The 22,140-nt window shown below is 40.1% G+C and overlaps 1 protein-coding gene across 1 annotated transcript in view; it reads right to left on the bottom strand.

Moving 5' to 3' along the window:
- Positions 1 to 22,140, bottom strand: part of GTF2F2 (general transcription factor IIF subunit 2) — a 135,384-nt gene that overhangs the window by 88,188 nt on the left and 25,056 nt on the right. The window contains exon 4 of the mRNA XM_002712960.6: positions 21,334 to 21,478. Coding sequence (XP_002713006.1) covers positions 21,334 to 21,478 — 145 coding nt within the window. The remainder of the gene's footprint in view (positions 1 to 21,333; positions 21,479 to 22,140) is intronic.

The following is a 22,140-nucleotide window of genomic DNA, read 5'->3' as shown; positions in this document are numbered from 1 at the left end:
TTCATACACCTTTCATAAGCTGTCATTTTCTTTGTCAAAGTAGAGGAAAGCAGTCACCCAGCTGGATTCACTTCCCTATATGGACCTACCTCTAGCTTCGTGTCTCACGGTCCCATGCCGCATCTCTTGTTCTCTGGCAATGATCCCAATCTATCATGCTCTCTCAACCCTTTTTAATCCAAGGTTTCGGTATGCAAGATGCCTCATTTGCTCTAAATAAATGCCTAACTCACATGTTCTCAGTGAAGCGTCTCTCACGTAGCAAGGATAATCTGCTTCCTCCTTTATTCTTCTCCTATATCCTTTCCCCTCTTTCTAGACTTTGAAGCACTTTGAAGACAAGAACTGAATCTCTTCAACACATTTAGTTCTTTGGGCTTGGTGCAATAACATTCTCACAGCAGGTGGACAAATTAAATCTGCTTGGGCCACCTCACATTATTTAATTTTCTCCCAGAATGCTTGAGGATCAAGTGAGAGTACTGAAACAGTATCTGGTAAAACTTGAACAAATGATGTGTTTATATATTATACTTATCTTTTAGGTAAGGGACCACACGCATTTTAATTTTACATTAGCATTGCTAATCTTGAGTTGGAGGACACAAACACACCATTAGTCTCTACTGCTTCTTAATTATTTAACCAAATAAATGCATTGTTCCATCTCTACGCAGTCGTGTGATCTTTAGGATGCCACCCCATCCCAGGTTTCATTTTGTTTTGCTTCTCCTGAGTTCAGATGGAAAGGAAAATGTACAGCGCTCCACTAGGGTTCTTTATTTGCTGCACAAGCACAAAATGAGTATCAGAATGCTCGGCATCAGTCCCACAAGGCCCTCAAGTTACCTCAAACCTGGTTCTTTTGATGTTTTGTCAGGACTCCGAATGTGACACCTGTATAGCACATCCTCATTCTGTCCTCTATCCAAAGAGGATACTTAGCTTACCATCCCTAATTCTTTCATGGCAGAAAATCCATGAACAGTTATGAAATGATTATCTAGTCCTAGTCTTCAAAAGCATTCAAATTAAATCTGCTACTTCAAAAAAGGGGACTGGACTATAATCAGGAGGCTTCAAACTCAAATGTTTTCTAGGATGGAGCAGGTAAACAGGTTAGTGAAGCAACTGAGTGACATATAAGGAATAATGGCACTTCTCTGGCCTCTGGCGAATGAATGAATGACCAGCCTTAAAAGCATTAACATCTATTAAAAAACAAAGCAGGGGCTAGCACTGTGGTACAGTGAGTTAAGCTGCCTCATGCAACGCTGGCATCCCATTTGAGCCCTGGTTTGAGTCCTGGGTACTTTACTTGAAATTCGGTTCCCTGCTAATGCGCCCAGGAAAGCAGTGGGAAGACAGCCCAATTGATTGGCCTCTGCACCTATGTGGGAGTCACAGATGAACTTCCTGGCTCCTGCCATTGGCCTCGCAAAGCTCTGATTACTGCAGCCAATTGGGGAGTGAACCAGTGAATGGAAGATCTCTTTCTCTGTCTCTCCCTCTCTCACTGACCTTTCAAATAAATAAATAAATCCTTTAAAAAAAAAATCAAAAATGGGGCTGGCGCCGTGGCTCACTTGGTTAATCCTCTGCCTGCGGCGCCCACATCCCATATGGGTGCTGGGTTCTAGTCCCGGCTGCTCCTCTTCCAGTCCAGCTCTCTGAAGTGGCCTGGGAGGGCAGTTGAGGATGGCCCAAGTTCTTGGACCCCTGCACCCAATGGGAGACCAGGAGGAAGGACCTGGCTCCTGGCTTTGGACCAGTGCAGCGCCAGCTGTACTGGCCATTTGGGAAGTGAACCAACGGAAGGAAGACCTTTCTCTCTGTCTCCCTCTCTCACTAACTCCACCTGTCCAAAAAAAAAAAAAAAAAAAAAAATCAAAAATAGGCCAAAGAAAGCAGGCCTACAAGCTGGATTCAATTTCTCGCCCTCAGACTTGATCATCTTCAAGCACGTCCTTTTATTCCAATATGCTCTCCTTTTCTCTGTGAAGCTTTAACATCACTGTCTTTAATGTCAGAACTGCCCTAATTAGTAAAGTAAGTTCTGTTCCAATCAATACGCCAGAACTCACATACTCATCCCAACTCCTCCCATTCCGATAGACAAGTCTTCTCTTCCAACAGTACTCTGAGACGGTTACTACTTAAATAGCATCTCTTTTAATCTGTATTTTTAGTCTCTATGATCCTACTGGCCGAGACAGCCATCTACCCATACAGTATATGATAACTCTACCTCTTTGTCTATTCAGAAAAGCAAAAAATGGTATCTTTATAGGGATAACCTTCACACATACACATTCCTTCTCTTTCCAGTCTTTTATAAAAATCATGGACCAGGGGCCGGGGCTGCGGTGCAGCGGGTTAGAGCCCTGGCCTAGCAACACAGGCATCCCATGTGGGTGCCAGTTCGAGATCTGGCTGCTCCACAAGACCTTTCTCTCTGTCTCTACCTCTCTCTTTAACTGTCTTTCAAATGAATAAAATAAATCTTTTAAAAAAAAATCATGGACCCTTACCAAATGACTTAACACTATACTTCATAAGGGACTGTGCACACTCACATTAGTGTTTTTGTGAACACACCATGCGTTCTTTGACCTGCAGCCTTCTCTTTTAGGGGATCTGTGCCTTCAAATGTATTAAAAACCCTAAAGCAACTCAGTAAACTCAAACATTTAAAAAATTCAGAATTTTGAATTGGAGGCTGTGATGTAGCCTGAGACATCCATTTTTCCATGACTATGTCACTGCAAACAATATTGCCCCTCTTACTGCTGTTCGTGGGGCTTGCCCAGACAACCGCTTGTTACCATTCTGACTGCCCACCATCGCATTCCTCTACTATCTCCATGACTTGTTCAGTCTGATTAACCACACAGCCACTGCCTACTGCACTCCCATCACCATATGCCCTCTATCCACTGGGGCTAATCGTGTGCTTCTGTAGCTCTCCAGTTCTTCCAGGAACCACAGCTCTGCTCTCAAAGCGGCACCCTCAGTAATCTCTGCTCAACTTTTCTCTAACACCAGCCTTTAGTCTTTCAGGAATGCAGATTCTCTGCATGTCTCGAACTGAGTTCTGCAGCTTTCTGAAGTAACTACTTCAAAGCCACAGCACCTTTCCATTAGAATATAATTCGCTCAGAAAGACAGTCGCAAGGAGTAAAATATTTTGTGTACAGAATACCTCATTAGCTGAAAGAAATGTCATATATTGGAAATGATTTCAAGAGTATAAAACTCATGAAAAGGAATTCAAATAAATTACCTGCTTCACTGATTCAACTGACATTCACTTTCCATAAAAGCCTTAACCTGCTTCAAAGTCTTGTCAGAGAAAAAATATTAAAAAGATTTTAAGTGGGAGAAAAATTGGAACCTATATAATAATAACTTGCCCAGACTGTGTGTCTCAAAAAGATAACTACTATCTATTTTTTAAAAAAGGAAAATAAGTGTTGGAGAGGCAGACATTATGGTACCGTGTTTAAACTGCAACTTGGGCATCCTTTTCTCTTATGAGCGCTGGTTCGAGTCCTGGTTCCTCTGCTTCCCCTCTAGCTCCCTGCTACTGCATCCTAGGAGGCAGCAGATGAGTTCTCAAGGGGTTAGGCCCCTTCCACCTAAGCGGGAAGCCAGGATGAAGTCCCTGGCTCCTGGATTCAGCCTGGCTCAACCCTGACTAGTGTGGCATTTGGGTGAATGAACCAGCAGATGGAAACTCTCACACTTTCACATACTCTCTCTCTAAATAAACATTAACCCAGAACTCCCTGGTTTATTTAACAAGGTTAGTATTTCCTAATAAGAATTTTTTACATTTTTTCATTTATTTGAACATTAGCAGGAAGCTAGAGTTGGGAGAGGAGCCAGGACTCAAATGCTCCCAAGCAGTGTCTAAGTACTACACCAAATGCCCAACCCTGGTCGGCTATTTTGAAAAACAGTGTGCTTATGTGTGGATGGGCTATCCCCCTCAAGGCAGCATCTTTTTTTTGAGTAGCAGAAAGGTAGAATTACAGTTTACTCTCTCTTCTCCATTTATACTCCTCCAGAGGCTAACTCTGAGGCAAGGAATTCAAGTTCAGGTTTATTTGTTCAAGTTTATTTGTAAGGTGAGGCTCAGGAAACTTTGGGAGAGGGAGAGAGAAAGAAAGCGGCCAACAAAGGCATGAGTCCAGAAAACTGGTGCCAGCTGGGTACCACTGTGGAAAACAGTTAATTATTCCAGCTGCAAAACTCCAGAAGACTGGAGGGCGGACGGATGCCTCAGAGTCACCCCACCTAAAGGTTACAGGAGTTGACTATACTCGGACTCCCTAGTAGAACGCCACTCCCAAAGGCAGCATTAATACCCTGGTGTTTCTGGATTAACAACCCCACCCCCCAACTAGGTGGGCAAAAGAGCTGACAGTAGAAAAAGCCAAGACAGAGACAGATAAGTGCTGAGTTTAGAAGTTTGCCAACATGCACAGAAATGGCCAGGTTTGAGGGACTTTGAGCAGTCACTGTCAGCATCTGTGGCATCTATACTATGGCACCTAATCCACGGGTGTCTGACCCTAATTTGCAGATGCGAGAAACTAATCTTCACCTAGAAGCAGCAGAAAGTGTTGAGAACTACTCTAAACTTTTTTTTTCTTTACTGAACAGTATAGGTGTTCCTCTCAAGAAACTGCCAATGGTACACAAACACTAAGTAAGGGGAAAAAATATGTCAAATCATCAGTCATCAAATTCTGCATAATTTAATCAAAGAAACCAAAGCTGTAAACAACCCAGGGTGGTGCATAATTTTTCTCTGGGCAAAGAAGGCCACAACTTCCAACCATAAAAAATTCTAGAAAAAAGAAAGAAAGAAAGAAAGAAAGAAAGAAAGAAAGAAAGAAAGAAAGAAAGAAAGAAAGAAAGAAAGAAAGAAAGAAAGAAAGAAAGAAAGAAAGAAAGAAAGAAAGAAAGAAAGAAAGAAAGAAAGAAAGAAAGAAAGAAAGAAAGAAAGAAAGAAAGAAAGAAAGAAAGAAAGAAAGAAAGAAAGAAAGAAAGAAAGAAAGAAAGAAAGAAAGGAAGAAAGGAAGAAAGAAAGGAAGAAAGAAAGGAAGAAAGAAAGAAAGGAAGGAAGAAAGAAAGGAAGAAAGAAAGAAAGGAAGAAAGGAAGAAAGGAAGAAAGGAAGGAAGGAAGGAAGGAAGAAAGGAAGAAAGGAAGAAAGGAAGAAAGGAAGAAAGGAAGAAAGGAAGAAAGGAAGAAAGGAAGAAAGGAAGAAAGGAAGAAAGGAAGAAAGGAAGAAAGGAAGAAAGGAAGAAAGGAAGAAAGGAAGAAAGGAAGAAAGGAAGAAAGGAAGAAAGGAAGAAAGGAAGAAAGGAAGAAAGGAAGAAAGGAAGAAAGGAAGAAAGGAAGAAAGGAAGAAAGGAAGAAAGGAAGAAAGGAAGAAAGGAAGAAAGGAAGAAAGGAAGAAAGGAAGAAAGGAAGAAAGGAAGAAAGGAAGAAAGGAAGAAAGGAAGAAAGGAAGAAAGGAAGAAAGGAAGAAAGGAAGAAAGGAAGAAAGGAAGAAAGGAAGAAAGGAAGAAAGGAAGAAAGGAAGAAAGGAAGAAAGGAAGAAAGGAAGAAAGGAAGAAAGGAAGAAAGGAAGAAAGGAAGAAAGGAAGAAAGGAAGAAAGGAAGAAAGGAAGAAAGGAAGAAAGGAAGAAAGGAAGAAAGGAAGAAAGGAAGAAAGGAAGAAAGGAAGAAAGGAAGAAAGGAAGAAAGGAAGAAAGGAAGAAAGGAAGAAAGGAAGAAAGGAAGAAAGGAAGAAAGGAAGAAAGGAAGAAAGGAAGAAAGGAAGAAAGGAAGAAAGGAAGAAAGGAAGAAAGGAAGAAAGGAAGAAAGGAAGAAAGGAAGAAAGGAAGAAAGGAAGAAAGGAAGAAAGGAAGAAAGGAAGAAAGGAAGAAAGGAAGAAAGGAAGAAAGGAAGAAAGGAAGAAAGGAAGAAAGGAAGAAAGGAAGAAAGGAAGAAAGGAAGAAAGGAAGAAAGGAAGAAAGGAAGAAAGGAAGAAAGGAAGAAAGGAAGAAAGGAAGAAAGGAAGAAAGGAAGAAAGGAAGAAAGGAAGAAAGGAAGAAAGGAAGAAAGGAAGAAAGGAAGAAAGGAAGAAAGGAAGAAAGGAAGAAAGGAAGAAAGGAAGAAAGGAAGAAAGGAAGAAAGGAAGAAAGGAAGAAAGGAAGAAAGGAAGAAAGGAAGAAAGGAAGAAAGGAAGAAAGGAAGAAAGGAAGAAAGGAAGAAAGGAAGAAAGGAAGAAAGGAAGAAAGGAAGAAAGGAAGAAAGGAAGAAAGGAAGAAAGGAAGAAAGGAAGAAAGGAAGAAAGGAAGAAAGGAAGAAAGGAAGAAAGGAAGAAAGGAAGAAAGGAAGAAAGGAAGAAAGGAAGAAAGGAAGAAAGGAAGAAAGGAAGAAAGGAAGAAAGGAAGAAAGGAAGAAAGGAAGAAAGGAAGAAAGGAAGAAAGGAAGAAAGGAAGAAAGGAAGAAAGGAAGAAAGGAAGAAAGGAAGAAAGGAAGAAAGGAAGAAAGGAAGAAAGGAAGAAAGGAAGAAAGGAAGAAAGGAAGAAAGGAAGAAAGGAAGAAAGAAAGAAAGAAAGAAAGAAAGAAAGAAAGAAAGAAAGAAAAGAAAAGAAAAGAAAAGAAAAGAAAAGAAAAGAAAAGAAAAGAAAAGAAAAGAAAAGAAAAAGAAAAAGCTCTTTTGCAGGGAAGTGAAAAAAAAAGTGCAAACAGTATGTGTCTGTAATGTTTTCTCTCCCTTCTTTCAGAATAGCTAATGATACAGTCTGTATAAGCAAAGATCTGTGGATTGATAGGCATAGAGTTCTTTTAAAAAGAAATCAACCACACAGACTTCAGCTGAATTTCCTTTCAAAACAGCAGTCTTCCAGAGCACGCTGGCTCCCTAATGGTGTTTCATCTCTGGCCAGACCACAGCTTCTAACAGCTGGTAGGAACATGTAAGAATGAGGCTTCATTTCAAAACTTTAAAAATGTTTATTTAACAAATCATGTTGCACTAAAGATGCACAAACTAACAACTTTCAAGAGATGTATCAAACTTAAATGTGGGCTGGTATGGTGGGGTAGCAGGTAAAGCCGCTGCCTGCAGCACTGGCATCCCATTAGGGTGCCAGTTTTTAGTCCCGGCTGCTCCACTTCCAATCCAGCTCCCTGTTAATGTGCATAGGAAAGCAATGGAGGCTGGCCCAATTGGGTTCCTACATCCCCATGGACGACCTGGAGGAAGTTCCTGGCTCCTGGCTTAGACCTGGGGCAGCCCTGGCTGCTGCAGCCATCTGGGGAGTGAGCCAGCAGGTGCAAGATCTCTTTCTTTGTTTTTCTCCTATGTAATTCTGCCTTTCAAATAAATAAAATAAATTAAAAAAAAATACAACCAAATAACCTGTCTTCTGTGTCTATAATATAAGGCTATTTTGTAGAAAGAGAAAAATCAGCTGCCTGGAATTTTCTCCATTTCAAATTTTAATATAAGAAGAAACTTATGGCCGGCGCCGCGGCTCACTAGGCTAATCCTCTGCCTTGCGGCGCCGGCACACCGGGTTCTAGTCCCGGTCGGAGTGCCGGATTCTGTCCCGGTTGCCCCTCTTCCAGGCCAGCTCTCTGCTGTGGCCAGGGAGTGCAGTGGAGGATGGCCCAAGTGCTTGGGCCCTGCACCCCATGGGAGACCAGGAGAAGCACCTGGCTCCTGCCACCGGATCAGCGCAGTGCGCAGGCCACAGCACGTCGGCCGCAGCACGCCAGCCGCGGCGGCCACTGGAGGGTGAACCAACGGCAAAAGGAAGACCTTTCTCTCTGTCTCTCTCTCTCACTGTCCACTCTGCCTGTCAAAAAACAAACAAACAAACAAAAAAACAAAAAAAAAAAAAGAAGAAACTTATACTCAAAAAACCAGTGAAGGCATCACTCCTGTGTGCAAAAATACTTGGATGAAATTTAAAATAGCAATAATACTACTTCAGAAAGACAAAAAAGATTTTTAAAAATTAAAGTATTTTTTAAAAAGTGAGAAGTTCTAAACTTCTTTTTTTAAAAAAAGATTTTCATTTTATTTATTTGAAAGACAGAGTTACAAAGAGAGGTAGAGACTAAAAGAGAGAGGCCTTCGATCCGCTAGTTCACTCTCCAAATGGCTTCAATGGCAGGAGCTGAGCTGAACTGAAGCCAGGAGCAAGGAGCTTTTTCCAGGTCTCCCACGTGGGTGCATGGGCCCAAGGATTTGGACCATACTCTGTTGCTTTCCCAAGCACATTAGCAAGTAATTGGATAGGAAGTGGAGCAGCCAGGACTCGAATCGGGACCCATATGGGATGCCAGTGAGGTAGGCAGGGACTTTAGCCCACTATACCACAGTGCTGGCCCCAAAATTTTAGTATGAAAATCCTTTCAATGATTTAGTTTTAATACCCCAAGTAAGTAATTCAGATTTGTAAATGATTTTACTATGCTGGGTTTGGTTTAAAAGAAGCCAAGCCAATTTCTTCCTTACATTCTAAATTTATAGGGATCAAATCAAAGAATCAACTTTGTAAGCTAGAAGATAAAGAATATCAAAAGGAAAAAAGAGAAATGTGTTTGGATAGCCTGTTATTCTCTCTAGATCCAACAAATACATAAAAACTTCCTATGTTCCTCCTAATTATTTTACCAAATAGAAAGCAAGCACTCAATCAAAGCTAAGCATCATGGAATTTTAGAAGTAGGCAAATACGTGTATAACATTCAACGAAAGTAAAACCTTGATGAAGTTTTCTGAATCTAGTCATAAATATCTTAACAAGGATATACCAAAAAAAGGCCCCAAATAAAGTTACCTATTTAACAGAAACCACAACCAAACTCCAATAAATTTTAAGTGTAATTCACAAATACTGAACTGGAAGCCTAGGTTACATTTAAAAATTCATAGCAATGACTAAAAATGAATAAAAACTAATGTGCCAATATTCCTTGCATAAATTAGGGCTCAAGTTTTCTGAAGCATACGCTAAATATTATCTAATTCATATTCAAAACATTGTCAGTGTAATTATGACAATACAGATGAAGAAGAGATTACATTCCTAACTAAATACATGGCTGATAAGGCTGTAACAGACTTTAAATATCTTCATTCATCCCTCTACTCCACTGATCATTCAGCATTTCACTATAAAGCATGGGACTGAATTTTAAGTTATAACCCCTACACTGAAAAATCTCCATTCAATCCAGTCATGGAACTGCCATAATTACTAACAAATTGGAGGATACCCCCAAAGAACTTGGCTAGTTTTTTCCAATTACAGTGTAAATACTATTGTAGGCAATTGCAGGCTTGTCACAATAAATCACAACAGTACTGGCCAACTCTAGAACAATAATTACCTCTGCAAAGAGAGGTGGGGGTGGGACCAGAAAAATGAAAACAGGAATGTCAACTGCATCTGAAATATTTTATAGCTTTAAAAAATGTTAGGAATGTCAATGTGTATGAGATACAACAGCTGTTGGGCACAAGTTATCCTGTTTTGCTATACTTCTTATAGGCTTAGCAAATTGTATTAAAATGGAGAGAGGCCGGCGCTGTGGCACAGAGGGTCAAACTGCTGCCCGCAATGTCAGCATCACATACAGGCACCGGTTCGAGTTCCTGGCTTTCACTTCTGATCCAGCTCCATGCTAATGCACCTGAGAGAGCAGCAGCAGATGGCCCAGGTGCCTGGACCACTGCTCCTGGCTCTTGGCTTCGACCTGGCCCAGCCCTGGCCATTGGAGCCATCTGGGGAGTGAACTAGCAGATGGAAGATCTTTCTATGTCTCTCCTGCTGTCTGTAACACTGTCTTTCAAATAAGTACATAAATCTTAAAAACAAACAAATTAAACTGAAGAGTAAATCTGAAATTTTAATGAATTTAATATGTAATCTCAAACTTTGATATTATCCTAAATTCCAATTTTTCTTTTAATATTCTTCACCCCAATCCTAAGATTAAAACTACAGTATAAAGCAACTGTGTATATATGTATGCATACCTGAAAATGTAGAACACAAACCCTCCTTTTACTCTTGCTAACCACTGAATAAAGGAACACTTCTGCTGCAAGCTTTAATCTTTAAAGTAGACGTGGCTGAGGCAGTCTGGCAGTAAACCTAAAACTGAACCTTTGCAGTCAGCTACAAACCTTGGTGGCAGCTCAGGAAATATACCAACCTCTACAGTCATATATTTTTATTTCAATTTGTTCTTCCTCATGAGTGTAAGCTTTGTCGGGAACTGGTTATGATTCCAAATGTTCAATGGCAGGGCTGTTACTCAAAGGAGTAAGCAAAACACAGAGCTTCCTTCCTCCGCAGAAGCTTTTGCATGCAAAAGAGAGCTCAGTGTGGTTGCTAAGGTAGATGCGACTTGACTTGGAGATGGCTGCCCAATGAAAAGCAGTGAGACAAGAAACAGAACCTGAAGTGGGCATCTACCCAGGTAGAACCAGCAACACTTCTGTTACCTACTTTAAAAAGAGATCGTTTTAACCAGCTAAACCTAAATATGATGAAATAGTCGGGGGCAACTGACACAATCTCTTACAGCTTTTGTTCTTTCATCTACATTATGGAGGTTTTGAAAGTCCTTCCATCATGGGTTTACTGGGAGAACTAAATAAGACAGTAAAGGCAGATTACATACCAACAGAACTGTAATCAATAAATACTGAAAGGAAATAGTTTTACCACTGGTTCAAATCTAGTAAAGGGGTACGTTACTCTTTTTTTTTTTTTTTAAGATTTATTTATTTATTTGAAAGGCAGAGTAACAAAAAAGCAGAGGCAGAGAGTGACACAGATAAAGAGAGGTCTTCCATCTGCTGGTTCACTCCCCAGATGGCCACAATGGCCGGAGCTGAGCGGATCCTAAGCCAGGAGCCAGGAGTTTCCTCCAGTTCTCCCACCCAGGTGCAAGGGCCCAAGGATTGGGGCCATCTTCTACTGCTTTCCCAGGCCATAGCAGAGAGCTAGACTGGAAGCGGAGCAGCTGGGACTTGAACCTGCACCCGTATGGGATGCTGGCACTGCATGAGGCGGTTTTACCCGCTGTGCCACAGCACCAGCCCGGTACCTTACTCTTAATAGCAACAAGAAACACTGAAACAGGCATGCAATTCTCTGCTAGGAACAATGCTGACTTAAGCAGCACTGGAGGGAAGAGTTGTCTCTGTTGGGCCATGCCAATAAAAGGTTCAGCACAAAAGCATGTATCTTAAAATTAGACTTGGACTCTTTTACAACATGCACCCTCAGGCACATCTCAGCGTATGGTCTCCAGGTCCCTGGGGGTCCTGAGATCATCTAGGTTTCTACAAGGTCAAAACTATTTTCATTAAAATATTTAATTGCCTTGGTCATTATGCTGACATCTGCACTGAGGGTGAAAAGCAGTGGTGGGTAAAACTGCTCATGCCACCACAAATCAAAATAATGGTTCCAAACTACATCACTCACTGCATTCTTCACTATTAAACATTTGCAGCTTAAAAAGTCTTCTCTATTGAACAGTAAAAATTCTGTTGTATAAAATTTCAACCCTTGAACATACCTCCTTTAATAATATGTGACCCCAAAGGGGAAGTACACACACAGTGCCTCTACTGGGTACCAATATAATATGATGGTCTCAAAGAGAAGTGCATGTTTGGGAGCTGAGCCAGATCTTCATGGAAGATCACTGTTACTTGGAAGAATGACTAAAAAACTATGATTATACTCAGGTATCTCAGACATTATCTTTAAAATGAATGAAAAAAAATCCATCCTTTCAAAAAAAAAACTTACAGTACTGCTGTCAATAAAATCAAAAATTTGAACTGAAAATTAGAAGTATGAAAAATCTGTACCCATCTTCATAAGCTTGTCAGCTTCCCAATACTTCCAGACTTTCTGATGAAATCAGTGGTGCTGTTAATGAGTGAAGACTTTTTTGATACTATATGTTGAAATGTGTCAACATTTGAAAGAACTGCATAAGGCTAGGGACTAACAGTATCCAGATGATGGATGCATGATGTTACAAAATCATTCATGGGTGAAAGATTCACTCCACCAAGAAAAAAGATGCACTAGAGGATAATTAAAAGGTCACTGATAGGATTTCAGATTCTATATTACAACTATATGAATATGTGAAATTGGAGCTGGCATTGTGGTACATTAAGGTACTGCCTGAGATGCCTGCACCCCAGGAGTGAGTCCACTGCTCCACTTCTGATTCAGCTCTCTGCTGATGCACCTGGGAAAACAGTGAAAGATGATCCAAGTGCTTGGGCCCCTGCTACCCATGGGGGAAATCTGAATGGAGTTCTCGGTTCTGGGCTTAGGCCTGGCCCAGACCCAGCTGTAGCAGCCAGCAGATGGAAGATACCCCTCTCTCTCTGTCTCTGCCTTTCTCTCTCTCTCTCTCCCTCTATCTGTAGCTCTTTCAAATAAATTAAGAATAAATAATTTAAAAATAATTTTTAAAAACTTAAAAAAAGGAAGTTAAGAGACTACCACTTACATAGCTAACTAGTCTTCCCTTTTCCAATCATGTATTTGTAAGAGGTAGTTTCTTTAGATACTTCAACCAAAGAACATATGGCTATAGACTAAATGCAGAGGTAGAGGTGAAAATTCACTTTGTCTGTTACTAAGTCAGTCATCTATGAGATTTACAAACTGCCACTCTTACCACCAATTGTATGGACTATATTTTTCATAAATACATTTTTATGTTAATATATAATATACACAGGGAGCAATATACCAAAAAAGTTTGAGAACCACAGCATTAAAATAATTACAGGTATCACAGATAAAGCCAAACAAAATTTCTTAAGAGCCTACTGCATAATGATTTCCATGTTTAGGAAAAGTTTAATAAAGAAGTAACTATACTTGGAATGTTAGCAGGTGCCCTCATATATATGCAGAAACCTTAATTCAAATCTCTCAAAACCATATACCTAGCAAATCATTCTCAACAAATTGGGAGACATGCACCAAATAAATGTTTCCAAAAAGCACTAAAAAATTTCAACTTAAAATCACTACTTTTATTTATGCTTAATTTGCTACACTTGCAGAATAAGACCATACAAGGCAGAAGAGAAATTCTAAAGCTGTTCAAGGGGGTATTTCCATTTCCATAGCTTTATTCTCTTTTTTTTTTTTTTCTTCAAATACAAACTGACAACTTCCAAGACTTATGCATGCTGGTACATGTGACACAATTCAATTTTGAAAGATAAGGCAGTCCACAACCAATTATCTCAGTTGCTATGTTCACTGGGAATTCACCTTGAGGTAATATGTAGAGTGGCTCACTAAGCTTTACCATTGTTGAGCTAATCTGATTAGCAAAGAAATAAAAAAAAAAAACTCCTCTGTGTCAAAATATTAATGAGCAAAAATAAAGTGGGGAACAAAGAAATTTATGTTCAATTTCGAACTTCAAGCATCTTAAGAAAAACAATGGTAATTCTGAAGGAAGAATACTCATCCCAAGACACTAACAAGCTATCTCATTTAGAAACCATTCTAAAAAGTCCCTTCAGGGTATTTGTAATTCTTAGGAGGAAATAAACAATTCAACCCTTCCACACTGCTCAATCCTATACCACAGATGCACTCAATCCTACGCTAAGCAATATGGAGATAAGCAATAGTCCCCTACCCAGGAGGCTTAATGAAGGGATAAAATGTGTAAAAAAAATCTTGCCCGCCCTGTGAACCTAGAAGAGGAATCAAAAAATACTAGATCAACAAAGGCAGGAGGGGCAGATAGCTTAGCCATTTAATGCTTACATCAATTATCAGAGTACCTGGATTCAATACCCAGTTCCAGCTCCTGACTCCAGCTTCCTACTAATGCAGACCTCTGGGATGCAATGGTGATGGCTCAAGTAATTGAATTCCTGCCACCCATCTATGAGACCTAAATTGGATTCCCAGCTCCCAGCTTCTGGCCCAGGCCAATCCTGTCTGTTGCAGGCATTTGGGGAATGAACAAGCAACTGGGGTCTGTCCTGTCAATCTATCTTGTCCTGTCTGTCCTTCCTGTCCTATGTCTGCCTCTTTCTGTGTCTGATCTGTCTCTTTCTGCCTCCCAAATAAATTAAAGAAATAAGGGTAAAGATAATTATGACTATAAAACCCATGAATCCCTAGAACAGTCAAAACAAGGGGAAAAGTAGGTGCCTCTGTGCTCTGTGCTCGAAGCTATTGTAGATGAGGTTAAGGACAGTAGGGATGACAGGTGGCATTTCCAGAAGAATGCTTTGGTTAAGTGGTATCTAGAAAGGTATATGTGTAATTTCTACCGCAGAAATAACCAGAGACAACAAACTGATATAGGAGAAAGAGGCTAAGATTACGGCCAACAGAAGAGAAGAATGATGTAGCACTGTCTGAAATATGGGTATATAAAGAATTTAGGAATGCAGAAATGAATGTGATTTTCTACCTTCCAAGTTTCAGGTAACAGAGTCCAAGTAGATGGCCTGTTAAGCCAACTAAAGATAAAGGCTGGATGTCTGATAGACCAGACCTCTGTCAATGCTACCCTTCTGGTCCAAGTTTCTGTCACCTCTCCCATAGCAACCTCCTACTTTCCACCCTTGCCACCTCCCATCATCTCTTCTCAATTGACCAGCTAGACGCAGCCCTTAAAATGTAAATCAAACCTTATGACTACTTCACTCGAAATTCTCCAGCTTCCCTTTCACTAAGAGTAAATTACAAAATCCATTTCTCTGTGCCCTTCTGCCTTTCTCGTCTACTCCCCTCACACTGCCTCCTCGCTACGCCCTGAACACACCGGGCTCAATTCTCACCTTAGGGCATCTGGCATCACTGCTGTTTCTCTGCCTTGAAAACCCCCAGTTATTTACTCAGTCCACACAGCTAATTTTTTTTGCCTCTTTCTAAGTTGTTCAAAACCTATGTTCTCAATGAAGCCCCATCCTGACTACACTATTTAAAATAGCAAACTTCATGCTCAATCTGGTACTTGTGATCCCATTTGCCAATTTTCCCAGGATCTTACTGTCCACTAGCTGGCAACATTGATTACTTAGGCTTACTGTTTATGACTATATCCTCTATCACAAAGGCTGCAGGTGTGTGTGTGTGTGTGTGTGTGTGTGTGCGTGTGTTTTTAAAGTACTACAAGCCTAAAAGGGGCCCATTAAAAAGGAAGAACAAATATCAATTAGTTGGAGTGGGTGTCGTAGTGCAGGTTATGCTGCCACCTGTGACACCGGCACCGCATACAAGCCTCAGTTAGAGCCCTGGCTGTTTTCCACTTCTGATCCAGTTCCCTGCTAATGCAGCAGGGAAAGCAGCGGAAGATGGCCTGAGTACTTGGAGTCCTGCCACTCACATGGGAGACCCAGATGGAGTTCCTGGCTCCCAGCTTCAGCCTGGTCCAGCGCCAGCAGCCATTTGGGAAAAGAACCAACCAATGGAAGATCGATAGCAATCTCTCTCTCTCTCTCTCTCTCTCTCTCTCTTCTTCTCTCTCCCCTTCTCTCTGTAATTCTGCTTTTCAAATAAATAAATAAATATTTTTGGGGCCAGCATTGTGACATAGAGGGTTATGCAGCCACACCCTATCGGCACTGGTTCGTGTCCCGGCTGCTCCACTTCCAAACCAGCTTCGAGCTAATGTGCCTGTGAAAGCAGCAAAAGATGGCCCAAGTGCTTGGGTCCCTGCACCCATAGTGGGAGACTCCTGACTCCTGGCTTTGGCCTGGCCCAGCCCTGGCCATTGTGGCCCTTCGGGGAGTGAGCCAGCGATGGAAGATTTTATCTCCCTCTCTTTGTTGCTTCCTCTCTGTAAACTGTCTTTCAAATAAACATATAAATTTTGAAAAAATACTTTTTAAAAATCAGTTTGTTGTATTAAGGAACTGTTGAAAAAAAATAAAGATAATAAAAACTACGAGCAAAAAGCCACTTTTCATTTCAGATCTAATCCATTTCTTCTAGTATTTCCTAACTCCATATGTTCTCACCATCCACCCAGATACTCAAATCCAAAAAGCCTGGAAACCATTCTAGACTTCTCATTCTTCCAATTCCCCCAAAGCCAACTCATCACCAAAAGCCCTTTTATTTCTAGGGACAGGATGCTTCTTTTGCATTCCCACTGCACCATTTCAAACTTCTTCATCCCTAAACCAGATGACAAAGTCCACAACTGAGCTTTGCTGCTATGAATCTAATTTAATGGTTTTTAGATAGATAGGGCAGAGAATGACAGGCAGTAGAAAGCAGAGTGAAGAAGAACAGGATACTTACAGGCTAGTAAATTAATTTTACTTTTGCTTTCTTTCCGCTTATTCATGCATACTTATTCATATACTTCAAGTAAGAGCTCAAGTATCATCTCCACTTTTGAAGCCTTTCCCGGTTTCTTTAGGCAAAACAGACACTCATTTTTTCCTCTCTATATACAACTCAATTAGAGCAGTTATCATAGCATTGTTTGTTTCACATCCAGTTGCCCCACTGGACAAAAGTCTCCTCTAATTCTAGCACAGAGCCTTGCATCAAAAATAACTGTTGGGTTGGCACTGTGGCAGGTAAGGCTGCCATCTGCAGTGCCGGCATCCCATATGGGTGCTGGTTTGAGTCCTGGCTGCTCCATTTCTGATCCAGCTCTCTGCTATGGCTTAGGAAAGCAGTGGAAGATGGCCCAAGTCCTTGGGGCCCTGCACCTGCAGGGGGGACTTGGAAGAAGCTCCTGGCTCCTGGCTTTGGATTGACCCAGCTTCAGTCACTGGGGCCATTTGGGGAGTGAGCCAGCGGATAAAGACCTCTCTCTGTCTCTGTCTCTGTCTCTACTCTCTCTTTAACTCCATCTTTCAGATAAATAAAATAAATCTTTTAAAAAAATAACTGTTGAATGCATAAAAACTTTTATTTAGAACTTGCAGTTCAAAATAAATATCTAAGTTTCAATAAAAGTTGGGATGCCAGGGCCGGCGCCGCGGCTCACTAGGCTAATCCTCCGCCTAGCGGCGCCGGCACACCGGGTTCTAGTCCCGGTCGGGGTGCCGGATTCTGTCCCGGTTGCCCCTCTTCCAGGCCAGCCCTCTGCTGTGGCCAGGGAGTGCAGTGGAGGATGGCCCAGGTGCTTGGGCCCTGCACCCCATGGGAGACCAGGAAAAGCACCTGGCTCCTGGCTCCGGCCATCGGATCAGCGCGGTGCGCCGGCCGCAGCGCGCCAGCCGCGGCGGCCATTGGAGGGTGAACCAACGGCAAAAGGAAGACCTTTCTCTCTGTCTCTCTCTCACTGTCCACTCTGCCTGTCATAAAAAAAAAAAAAAAAAAAAAAAAGTTGGGATGCCAGAGACTGAAAAAACTAGAAACTATATAGTAGATAAACTAAGTAGTAGATTAAAAAAAAAACTACACTGAACTCCAAGGAATCGTGGGAATAAAGGCAAAACAACAGGCATTTCCACAGAGATGCGGTATTAGATAACAGAGTCCCTCCATGAAATATTTAATAAAGAAATAGATCATTTAGAATTTCAGAAATATGCAGAGGTGGAAAAGCACCCAACTCTCAAAAATAAACACATTCTCTCAGACAGGAATATTCAACTAAAAACTAATTAATAGGTTTCATAAAATGTTAATTTTAACCAAGGGGAAAGCACTGTAAAATACAGCACCAATCTCCTCTATCTCCAAAAACATACCGAAATATGTGTAATTGAATCATCAGACAAAAAGGCTCTCGGAGGCCTCTCAAAATCCTATACAATTAAATTAACAGAAGGCATAAAATTATTAAAACCAAAAATGCTTAACATATTTAACTGTTTTTTCTTATAAAAATATCCAACATCTGATATACCTGAACACTATTAACAGGAAATGAGGAGCCTAAAAATGCAATTTTTTATAATAAGGTACTGTTCTGTTTGAGGGAAAATGTTAATATATTCAAAATACACACTCAGCTGTATTGCAATGTAATACAGCTTACTCAGTGTAAAATAACTAGTCACCTACACTTTGGCAGGTTCATGACAACCAAGGTAGTAACACTAGAGGACCCCTGTGAGATGCCACTGAAAGCTATGGGCGTCCTCTAGCAAAACACATGGATAGAGCGTTTTAGACATGTCTTGGCAGCCACAGAGTCCCTGCAATCTTCGACTTCCTACACATCCAAGTAACCCATTTGCAGACTGCCTCTTTACTGACTAGAAACAGCAAATATGTAAATAAGACCCCTCAGAGAAGGAGATAAACTGTTAAGAACTCCAGAGCTTTCTCCTCATTCAGACAATCAAAAAACACAGAATATAAAAAACTCTATTGGTTGAGGTTTAAGAAATGATATACACTAATTTTAAAGCATGCCAATGCCTTAAGCTAGAAATCAAAAGTGTTTTAAAATGAGGTAATAATAATTATAATAGCTAGTATTTAATTAGCATTTCACTATGTATCCAGCAACGTCTAGGTGTTCTAAATATATCCATATTTATATTTAAGTGCAAATAAAAATTATTCTCCTTTCACAAATAAGGAAATCAAAACAGAAAAGTGCAAAGAGTCAAGGAACAAAGACATGAGACAGAAATAATTAATGAGGTTAAGACGCAAAAAATCCCATCCTGCAAAGCAAGTTTCCATTCTACAAAAAATTCTACAGTTCTACAAAGCAAGAACATACTGTCCAAACTCCAAAATAAAGATGACAGTCTTCATCTTTTTCCATAGCCCTGTCAGATAATCCTTATAAAACTATATTCTCCACTTTGGAGTACACCATACCAGAAATCTGAACACAAAATGCTCAAAAAGAGCAAAACAATAAAGAATTTAAAACATGAAATGAAAAGTTTTAGAATAACAAATAGCTTCCAACCCACTGTATTTTGTATTAATATCAGCAATAAATCATGCTTTGCAAAAATCAGTCTCTAATAAGATGCTAAAAACTGAAAACAGTACTTTTCCTATAAAGGAAATTTCAGTTTCCTTACTTCAAATTTTAACAAATCTCTGCCTCCTTTATTCCATCTGGATGCTATGACTCTTCCATTCCAGAGACAGTAACCAAACCAGAAAAAAACCTCAGTTTCACAGGGTTCTCATTAAATCCCATCCATCAGATAACAAATTTCAATTCCCTAGATGTGTTTATACTATGCACTCAATTAGCACACAGGAACTATCTGTTGAATGATTGGATTGCCAGCATCAAATCCATGTCTTAAAAACAGTTATTTTCAAAATTCTACCTATCATAATACTCAAGCTATACTACACATTATTATAGCATCAAAATAACCCAGTGAAATCAATCCTTTGTTCTAAACCACATGACCAAAAAGCTACTAGTTACATCAAGCAAAAAAAAAAAAAGACTAAATGTTTAGATCAGCTTACACAGCTTGATAATCCAAGACACACAAAAATTGTAATCTGAGTATACTCCTTTTCTTAAAACACTTATGTTCTTAACATTCCATAATGTCTTACAGCTTTCTCTGAAATACAACAAAATCAGAACTTTTGAGATGTAACAAAATCTTTGAGATCTTGTTGTATCTTCTTTGCAATACAACAAAATCAGAACTTTTTCTTTCCTATAACAAAAGACTTTTAAATTTTATTTATTTATTTGAGAGGGAGAAAGTAAGGGGGAGAGAGTGCTCCTCCATCCACTAGTTCACTCCCCAAATGCCCATAAAAGCCAGAGCTTTACCACGCTGAAGCTGGAAGCTGAGAACTCAATCCAGGTCTCCCACATGGGTGGCAGAGACCCAGTTACTAGACCAATCACCATTGTTTCCCAGGGTCTGCATTAGCAGGAAGTTGGAGTCAGAAGCTAGAGGCAGGAACTAAAGCCCTGGTAAGCCACAAGTGGGATCCAAGTGTCTTCACTGCTAGGGTAAATGCCTGCCCCCAATGACTTTTCCAAAAACCTAGATGTAAGAAAATTAGTTAGCCGGCGCCATGGCTCACTAGGCTAATCCTCCGCCTTGTGGTGCCGGCACACCAAGTTCTAGTCCCGGTCGGGGCGCCGGATTCTGTCCCGGTTGCCCCTCTTCCAGGCCAGCCCTCTGCTGTGGCCAGGGAGTGCAGTGGAGGATGGTCCAAGTGCTTGGGCCCTGCACCCCATGGGAGACCAGGAGAAGCACCTGGCTCCTGCCATCAGATCAGTGCAGTGCGCTGGCCGCAGCGCGCCGGCCGCGGCGGCCATTGGAGGGTGAACCAACGGCAAAGGAAGACCTTTCTCTCTGTCTCTCTCTCTCACTGTCCACTCTGCCTGTCAAAAAAAAAAAAAAAAAAAAAAAAAAGAAAGAAAAAGAAAAAAGAAAATTAGTTACACAAATCTGAGATGGATTGCTACTTTAATTGTAATATTCTGCAGTGGGTTAAGCCACTACCTGTAAGGCTGGCACCCCATATGAGCACAAGTTAGAGTTCAGCTGCTCCACTTCTGATCCAGCTCCAGGAAGGCAGCAGAGTGCTTGGGCCCCTGCCAACCACCAGCCTGGCCTTAGTGCCTAGCTATTGCGACTGTCTAAGGAGTGAACCAGTGGGTAGATGATCTCTCTCTCTCTCTGTAACTCTGCCTTTCAAATAAATGAATAAATGTTGAAAAAATATTCTAAATTAAGTAAATTTTATAAGTTAAGAAACAACTGAAATAAACATATATGTATGCTGAACACACGTACAAAAAAGTTCCATTTAATTTACAAACTGAAACAAGCACTCCTGATTTATTAAACTACTAAAATATGGCATTACAAACACACGTGGTTTAAAAAATATACAAAGAATGACTTGGAAAGTGATATTAATTAAAAGCACGTATTTATGCAATAAAATGGCCCTAAGTATAAGAGCAAAATTTAGACTAAAATATTCTCTAACATCAAGCAGTACTTTCTAAGTACAACTTTTACTAAGTATCAATTTACAAAAATAAGCAAGGAACAATCATGAGAAATCTCACATAACTGTTTCTTCCACATCTTAGAAAGCAGCTTGATGAACTACACTATTCCATCTACCTTGTTCGATATGTTCATAACCCAAATGGAAATTCAACCCTTCTCAAGAAATGGTCCAAGTTCCATTAGTCGTAAGAAAACACAAGGAACAGAAAAGCAGCATGATACGCAAAACAGAACAGGTGAATCAGCCTTGGAATGACCGTAAAAATGCAAAAAGAGGTGAATATTGAGACAGAAAACCTATACAAAATATACAGGGATCATATTAAATGATTCCATTCTGACTTACCCGACGAGCTCTCGGTAAATACTGTTAATGTCTGTCCTCCGACACTTTGCAGGACAAACGGATGTTCTCGAGGAGCACTGACTGAGGCTGGTTTCCCACCAATATCATGAATATTTGCAAGATCTTCATTCAACGTAAAGGACACCTGAGAGACATAGTAACCACAGCTTATTAATAAAACAGATAAACTAAAAGTACATGTACAAAAAGTTTGATTATATATCAAATGCTTTTAAAAATGTAAGTATTTTCCAGCATTTTATTAAATATTTTTGATTTTTTTTGAAATCACTTAGTCCAAAGGAGCATCTATTCCCATTTCTCAGAATAATATGGGGCTTATCTACCACTACAAAGAAATACAGCTTCTTTTCTCTTGTCTGTGGCTAAAAAAATCTTCCAAAAACAGAAATAAAATTATTTTTTCCTTTGGTCTCTCAGGTCAAGGGATCATGTGTTACTACCTTTATATTCTTTAAGAGCTAGCAACATGTCTGGCACATGGAAAGAAGACAATGTTTGCTGAATGTGTATTTTAAGAGTATTTAAAAAGTGTACTTGAAAGAAGGAAAAAGTGAGCTATTCATTCCGAAAAATTAAATGCTCCCATAAATGGAGAATTGAGTTCTTTTTAAAGCTTTAATGACTATTGTATGCATGCATGGTATTTATTTTATTTTTAACATTTTAACAAATACAACTAAATATTTACAAGAAAATATAGTAATCATGTTTAGACTAAAATACGTAAGTGTTGTTTCAAAATTATTTTTACCATTCACCAGATCTACCCAAAGGAATATTAAA

This window comes from Oryctolagus cuniculus, chromosome 9 (genome assembly GCF_051225735.1).
Source record: "Oryctolagus cuniculus isolate XC-2025 breed Fujian yellow rabbit chromosome 9, ASM5122573v1, whole genome shotgun sequence".
Classification (NCBI taxonomy): Eukaryota; Metazoa; Chordata; class Mammalia; order Lagomorpha; family Leporidae; genus Oryctolagus; species Oryctolagus cuniculus.
The sequence above is the reverse complement of the archived record's forward strand: the minus strand, read 5'-3'. Positions and strand labels throughout refer to the sequence as shown.